General features: G+C 37.7%; 1 protein-coding gene across 3 annotated transcripts in view; it reads left to right on the plus strand.

Moving 5' to 3' along the window:
* LOC135098308 (uncharacterized) overlaps window positions 1–8,057 on the plus strand; it is a 69,327-nt gene extending 61,270 nt beyond the window's left edge. For all 3 annotated transcript variants that reach the window (XR_010266816.1, XM_064000599.1, XM_064000616.1), the window contains one exon: window positions 5,569–8,057. Coding sequence is in view for 2 of the 3 variants with exons in the window: in XM_064000616.1 (XP_063856686.1) it covers window positions 5,569–5,605 (37 nt within the window). In the remaining variant the exon portion in view is untranslated. The remainder of the gene's footprint in view (window positions 1–5,568) is intronic.
* Window positions 8,058–8,530: the final 473 nt, after the last annotated feature.

An 8,530-nucleotide genomic window follows, 5' to 3' on the forward strand; every position in this document is an offset into this window, starting at 1 on the left:
ATGACAGGTGTTTTAACAGAAAAAAAGGATATGCAGGTGTTTATATCTTTCGTTGGGGGGATGAGTGGCTTTATATATATGTACTCGTGAGAGAAATATATTAAAGGAAATGAGAGGCGTTTATGTATAAAAGATAATGTTATGGTGGTTAGGTCAAGGTGGTCTGTAGGAAGCGTGCCTTCACTTTGGGGCTCACTCCGTACAAAAAAAAAAAAAAAGTGTTCGTGAGAGAAACAGACTTTAAGATATAAGAGATGTTTTGATAAGAAGGAGCATGTCAGGAAGGTAATGGAAGTGTTTTAGATTCATAAAGTAATGTTCTGTAGGAAAGAGACGCTTGGTTTTTCTATTTCAAAGCAAACGTTCGGAATGGAATGTCATTTTCTGCAAGATTTAGATTGCTCAGCTCGTGGAACGTAAGAGCAGCCTTAGTAACACATATTTCGTTGGCCGGATGCTTGAAACTCGTATATTTCAATTAGTTTCTGAAGGGGAGGCAGAGAATGTACTGTGAAAGAAACAGAACATTTTCTTGAACAGAGAAAAAGGTAAATGTTAGCTGGGAGCTTCGAGCATCAAGATGAAGTGCTCCTTAAGGTATAAGGTTCAGGATGCACCAAAAAAAAAGCCAATATTCCTTTGTGTCGAGAGAAATAGAGAAAAAAAAAAAAACCATAGTGATGTATATAATTTAGAATAATTTCGACATCAAAACATCCCTCAATCCTCTTAATATTTTTTTTTTCTAATCCCTTAGATTTTAAAGAATTATAATATAAGGGATTAGAAAAAAAATATTAAGAAGATTGAGGGATGCTGTGGAGGTGAGAGTTACTTTCTCATACGTTATGTAAGAAAATATTAGATAACTGTCAAGACAGCCAATAATACTGAAATTCTGCAAAGTATGGCAGCATTTTTGTCTAACAATTGAGGACGTGTCGCATGAGGCATGACTGTAGAGATTCTAAAATCGTGACCCAAACCTATAACACAAATACTATTGGAAAGAGAGAAAAGTCGGAAATATATAGTGTCCTTGGAAGGCTTAAAGTGACGTGAAGGGTAATTACTGTCGTGCTGCAGAAGACCGAATCGATTTTCCCTTTATATAGAGTGAGCAGAGAGAGAGAGAGAGAGAGAGAGAGAGAGGGGGGGGGAGCAGGCAGGCAGGCAGGCAGGCAGGCAGGCATATAAAACAAAGAGGAACGGACACACAAACAGCCAGCCAACCGAACACGCAGACAGAAGGACTAAACCTAAGTAATCCTCTTAACACTTCTCATAAAAAGAACGTTGCATAAACATTCCTGTTCTTTGCTCGTCTTGCATATTTGGAATTAATCTACAGCTTTGGAGCAGCTCGTAAAATGCTCAACCTGGAGACGACACATCTAGACAAGAATATCATAACGTGTCCTTCAGCGCCACACACTACGACCAGGAATCTCTCTCTCTCTCTCTCTTTTTAAATTTATATTATAGGTAGGTATGGGTAGATGTAGTATAGGTTTTAGTATAGTTTGTCTTATTCAATATGTGAACAAGCCTCTCTAGGTCCTTGTGACGCTTACCAATCACACCTGTCCACTCGTCCATTGCATCCGTGTTTTCCCGATAGACGATTCCTTTGAAATCATGATGGCCGAAGGTGATAATAAATGAAATAAAATCTATGCTCATATTCTAATTGTTGTCGTGTGTATGTGTGTGTGTGTGTGTGTGTGTGTGTGTGTGTGTGTGTGTGTGTGTGTGTGTGTGTGTGTGTGTGTGTGTGTGAGTGTGTAAATGTAAACCAAAAGATCGATGGCTATATGTTAAGGGTCAAAATACATCCTCTCTCTCTCCCCCAAGAAAAATAATAAGTTTTGTATATGCAAGCTCTTGTCTTTTTTTTAATACATTGCATTTAATCTCTCTTGTGATAGGATAACTAAAAGGTCAATAGCATATTTTGTTTTTGTTATATCTGTGAAAAGATTCTATATTATTCAAGTATTTGTCTTCCTTTAAATGATATATTGTATTACATTTTTCTCATACGAGATTAAAACGATCTACTTGTAATTCTGTTCATGTGTCTATTAATCTAGGTCTATTTTTCGTCCATCGATCTATCTGGAATATATCGGACTAGTGATTTAACGCTTCCATTTCCTTTTCTTTCAACACTTAAAACTTTTCGCTTGCATCAAAGGTTCTCCCAGGCTTTCCTTTGTTATCTTGCCTTTGTTTTCATGGCGGTGGTGTTATGTGACTTTTTCATCCCTGCGATCTTTCATCTTTAATTGTATGTCGTATATAGTCGTCTTTTTTCGCACATGTGTTCTTTGCATTTGCTTTTTTTTTTACTTCTTTGGTTTCTATCATGTTGCAATGTGTAAGTTAGTGTTCAGCTATCATATTAATTAGTTAATCTTCGTCCTGTTTGTTGTAGGAAGTTAGAGAGCCAAACTGAGATTACGCTTTCATCCTCTTCACAAATATTCCAAATTTCATCACGTCTCTTCTCTGGAGAAGGAAACTTAATTTGTGTTTATGATGAAGGAACGAGCGTGAGAAAGGAGGTGGGTGGATGAGAGAGACAGAAGACTTTTGTTTGTGATGGAAAAGAAAAGGTGACACGGGAGGAGAAAAAAAATAAGAAAAAGAGATGGACCTAAGTGATCATGATGGAAAAAATGTTAATTGATTTATTTTTTTTCTTTCTCTGCATGGTAAGCCACGAGGTAGCCTAAAGGTGCTTGCGGTGCGGAATAAAGAAGGGGATTAGGGAAATGAGGAGGAGAGAGAGGGAAGAAAGAAAGGTTAAGATTATGATAGTCGAGAGGGAGGAAAGAAGAGAGGAAGGAAAGATGGATAATGATGATGAGGATTAGAGGGAAAAAAAAAAACGAAGGAAGAGAGAAAAATGAAAGAGAGAGAAAGGGGGAGAGAAAGGAAGACTGAATGATGACAGAGAGAAGAAAAGCTGAATAATGATGATGGTAAGAGTTCGAATAAAGAAACGAAAGAAAGGAAGGCGATAAAAGAGAAGAAAGAAAGAATAATGGTAAAAAAAAAAATAACGATAACTACGACATCGACTGCGAGAGTTCGGATGAATGCAGGGACGAAGGAAGGGAGAAAGATGAGAAAGAAAGAAGGAAATAAAGAAGAAACGCTGGAAGATGATAGTGAGCCACCAGAGAGAAGAGACTCAGGGAACATAAGTATAGGTTTGTGTAAGGTAATAGCGTGGGGAGAGTAGGTGCTTTAAGTGTACTGCGTTGGTCAAGGAACATGGACGTTGTGTAAGGAGATGGTACGACCGAAGGAGGAGAATGCAAAGAGATAATATGACGAGCGTATGAGAGGAAAGATATTAAGAGGAGACAGCAAAAAGATTAAGGTGGAAAGATGCTATTGTGAGAATCAAGTGTGGGAGGAGATGGAAAGGGAATAAGAGATAAAAATTTGAGGAAAAAGGAAGATATTGTGCAAATGGTGAGTGGGAGGAGATGGAAAGGATATAGGAAGGATCTGAAATTATAATATTGAAATGAGACAATTTGAAATGTGGAAAAGGAAATAAGGAAGATAAAAATATAGATTACAGAAATGGGGGGAGAGGAGACAATGGAAGATAAGAGTGCGGAGGGATGAAGGGGATGAGGAAGCAGAGAAAGAGGAGAGAAACGAGGGAGGGAGAAAATTTGTGGAGAGATGAAGAAGCAGGCGAGGAGGAGGAGGAGGAGGAGGAGGAAGAGGAGAAGAGGCGGAAAAGAGGGAGAGAAATGTGTGAAGAGATGAAGGGGATGAGGATGAAGGAGCAAAGAGGAGACTGGAAAAAAAAAAAAAACAAAGACAAAAAAAGACAAAGAAACGTGTTTGCCGTGAAACTTTTCCACTGGCCTGGAACAACACTTTCTCTAGGTCTCCTCCTGCCCCGACACACACGCGCCCCAGTCTCGAGTCCTGCCGCCATTTCCTGAGTCGGAACACACTCCTTTAAGATAACAAGACCCAGATTACTCGTCTCCTCCTCTCCTTCCTCCTTCCATATTTCTCCTTTCCTCCCTTTCTCACTTCCTCCTACTTTCTCTTCCTGCTATACTCCCTTAACATTCTTTCTTTTTCCACCTCCCCGTCACTTCTCTTCTTCTGACTTTTCTCCTTCACTTTCCTTCCATTTTTCGCTTCGTTTCCTCGTCCGTCCGTCCGTTCGTCTGTTCGTCTGTCCTTCCTTCCCTTCCTCCATCCCTCTCTATTGCCCTTCCGCTTCCCTTGTCCCTTTATATTTTCATTCCTTTTCTCTGCTTTTTATATTATTCCTTGATTCATCTCCCTACTCCTCTTTTTTTTTCTTTTATTTCTATATTTTCCTTTATTATCTTTTTTTTTCTATATCTCTACATCCCTACCATTCTCTCTCTCTCTCTCTCTCTCTCTCTCTCTCTCTCTCTCTCTCTCTCTCTCTCTCTCTCTCTCTCTCTCTCTCTCTCATTCAGCTTTTTACAACTTTTTTTCCCATATTTCTTCTTTGTAACACATAATATCTCATTGCCATCATTTACTGCCTTTCATCTTTCCTCCATTTTTTTTTTTCTTCGCATAATTTCATCTTCATTTCGAGAACTGTCCCTCATTTCTTTTTCTTCTATATTATTTTATCTCTTGCCTTGTTTCTGACACGATTTTTTTGTCTTTTTTCTACATTCCTTTGGTATCATCGTTCTTTTCACCTTCTGTTCTCCGCTTTTTCATCTTTCACCACGTTCCTTAAGTTGATTCAGCCCCTCCATTACTTCAAAGCCTACAGTCACTCTCAGATTTCAGTTTTATCTCCTTGATTAGACTCCGGCCTCTCGCTTCCCCATCTTGCACTCGCATCTGTATCTACTCCTATCCAAGGCCAGGAGTCTAGTCTTACCAGTGCTCTATTTTCTCACCGCCGTCAGGATCTACGAATACTTACTGGTTTGAAACACGCTCACTGCCTCTCTTCTACTGTAGTATTTTGTGTTGGAGTGGAGTTTAGATATTATAGAAGTTCGAATTCCATGGAAGCAGTTATTTATTTTCTTTTGCAAGTGGAAGGTATGAATATCCATTGGCTGATTGCTCTGTCAGAAAAACTTCTCTTTTTTTTGTACAATTTCTAACTGTACTTTCTTAGTGTTGAGTGTTGCGGCACCACAAGATCTGTGATCACACATGATTATGCTTTTCTACAACCGAATTATCTCCGTCACCATATCGTGTTTACCCAAATGGTCTATCCACTTTTTTCTTATTGTTTTTTCTATTGTTTTGTTTACGCCAGTGAGTGAGACGGGTCTGTAATTCAGTGGGCACTGCTTATTTTTTTTTTATAGGGGGACAATATTTACTTTTTTTTTCCACAATATTAGTACTTTGGCTTGGTTTAGGGACTTTGAATATTATATAAAGAGGCTCGCTTTATTCTTTCGCGCATTCTATTATTACCGTAATAGATATTTAATCTGCTTCTTCAGTCTTTCTCGTATTTAGGTTTTTCAATTCTTTTTATGACTTTTTTACTAAGTGGATGTTTTTTTTTTTCAGATTGTGTGATGTAGTTTGTATCCTGTCGTCTATATGAAGTGACAATTCCTTTGTAAATACAGATTGAAAGCCCTTGTTTAAAACTTCACATATTATAGTCCTTCATCGACTATACTTTGTACTACTACTACTACTACTACTACATTTATTTATTTGTTTATTTTTCATTTGCGTATGTACGTATATAAACGTTTATTTTATTTATCAGTCGGTTGTCTCACAAACGAAATGCAATGGCTCAAAATTAGCAAGAACTATATCTTTGAGCAATATTCAAAGCAACTAACAAACGTTATACAGAGTAGTTATTCTGCTTTCCTCTTGTCATGAACATCATTCAAAACAACAAGATTCTCTAGAAATCACACCAACGCTGCTCCGGATCATTTGTAGTGAGAGGAACTCAACTTTAGCATGAACAGCCCACCAATTTAAAGACAAGTGCAGCTTTACACGCGATGAAAACTGCCATAAAGAATTACTTCATGAAGAATAATGGTCTTATTTAAATGAGTTGCTCTCATACAGTGACCTTTGGTCATTATAATGTCAGGATGGTTTCTTTTATTATACATATATAGATATATTTTTTATAACCTTTTACCTGATATAATATTATCATATTGCTAATCGCTCAAGTTTTAAAAGTTTCTACTCATCACTTATGTGCTACATCTTTTATAATCTACCTTGATATATTTTAATTTTAGTTGTCAGTTGTATAATTTTAAAATGACTCTATTAATTCTTCTTTTAGCTACAATGTTAATGATATCGTCCTCTACAGGTCTAACACTCTTCTGTGTTATTTATTTAGTGAAGTACATAATAATTTTATTGGTGCTTCTTTTGACCTTTCAATTCAGTCATATCTTTTAAAGTATGTTAATGTTTATTTGTACTTTATAGCTTTTTTTTATTTATATTGTGTTGTATTTTAATGTATTTTATTAAGAAATGTTCTTTTTAACTACAATAGTCTGATAAGAAAACAATAGCCATTGTATTTAATGGAAAAAAGAGCATCTAAAAAACTTTATCCAAAATCTTCCGAAATGATACTCCTTAACTTGCACCACACACTTAATTAAGTTAGAGGAGAAGCCACAACAGGTAAAGGATTATGTCCTTCCCTCATGTCATTTAATTCAGTGTGGAAAAAAAAAAAAAGTCCACCATGAGACTTTCCTGCAGCGGCCAGTACTTCCTACTGTGGCTTTCGTTCCCCTCTCCCTGTCATAACTTTCGTCCCCTCACAGTTATGACATTCTTGCGGTCCCCTTTTTCAGGGTCTTTCATATCCATTTCCTCGACCTAAATTCGCTGTATTTTTTTCATTTCTCGCATCCTTTCATTCCTTTCTGTTACTGCCCTCCGTGCCTTCTCTCCCTTTTCCCACAGTGAGATAGGGACTCCTCACCCTCTCTCTTGTATGACTTTCCCGCTAATACAGGTTTTGTAATCCTGAATCCTTATGGCCTGTTACGAACTTGTAGGTGTTTATATATTATAGAGTCTTCCAGCCTCTTTGACGTACCAAGCTAAAAACTCTTGTTTTTGTTCCATCCTTGTTAAATGACTAAATGACACAACTCACTCAGCTTTTGCTTCCCTCTTGCGCACTAATCGATAAACGGCTGTCTGGGGAAATGTGGGGAAGGCCTAAAGCTTAATGCCACCGTGAACATTGTCCCAATGTGACTTAGGCTCAAGTATTCCCTTGTGTTGGTGCTGAGGCCTGTTGTTTTTGAAGAGCAAATAATTTTATGATAGGATCCCAGAACCAAATGACCTGCTTGCCGACAGTCCCTTCTGCTTAAGACTGCTGTGTGATCGAGTGTCAAAGTAATTGTAGTTCCTGAAGTAATAAACTCTAAACATTATATTAGACATATTATATTCTAGTAGAAGGAAAGCAATAAAAAATGTTATTGCAATCCAAAGCCAAACAGTTCAGAGGAGAGGTCGACTTAATTACAACGGCATGCTCCTGTTTAGTCAATGTGTTCTATTTTCAGGACAGAGTGTTGAAATTTGCATACAACCCTTTTGTAAGATTGCTTTAATTGTATCCTTAACACCAAGCTGGACATTTCCTGTTTGTTAGCAATGAATTTCCATTCTAAGTATTGTCTTATCGGGTGTGAATGGAAACCTTTGTATTAAGACGTATCTTTCGCTGTACAGTGGCAATGCTCAACAAGATTGCTTCATGGGCGTGGTAGCGGTGACCGCGTAGATCAAAGAGAAGCTACACTGTGCCGAGACTCACGATAGGGAGGTGAGGCAGGCAGATGACTTATTGGAATCTCCAGCAGTAACATGTAACAACAAACTCGCTGGATGGCAATAACCTGTCTGCTGAAGACCTGATGCCTTCTTGCCGTACACTGGGCCTGCAAGGCGCTTTCCACATCCCTTCGGTTCCTGCCGTTGATGGGAGAGGGACAGCTTACCCTACGATTAACTGAATGCATTCTCTGTATGGAGTTTGTTATTCAAAGCGAACGCTGTCCACGTTTGCATGATGATAAATATATATATATATATATATATATATATATATATATATATATATATATATATATATATATATATATATATATATATATATATATATATATATATATATATATATATATATATATATATATATATATATATATATATATATATATATATATTGGATATGTTGCGGGGATCGTAGCCATTTCTCTTACTTGATGGTTTCTACGGACGTGTTTGTGTCTCCGTTACCAGGATTTGCAGCTCATGTTTCAGCATCTCTGCGCCAAAGCAAAGGGTTATGACGATGGTGAGTTACTGCGGCGCCGAGATCCTTTCTTGTCAGAGCAGAAGGTACTCGCTCTGCCATCCGTTCATCACTTGCCCGCCAACGGTTTCGACAGTCACCGTCATCAGAATAATGAAAGACTGTACGAGTAACGCTGTTTTATTGCTG

Source organism: Scylla paramamosain, chromosome 4 (assembly GCF_035594125.1).
Source record: "Scylla paramamosain isolate STU-SP2022 chromosome 4, ASM3559412v1, whole genome shotgun sequence".
In the NCBI taxonomy this organism is placed as follows: Eukaryota; Metazoa; Arthropoda; class Malacostraca; order Decapoda; family Portunidae; genus Scylla; species Scylla paramamosain.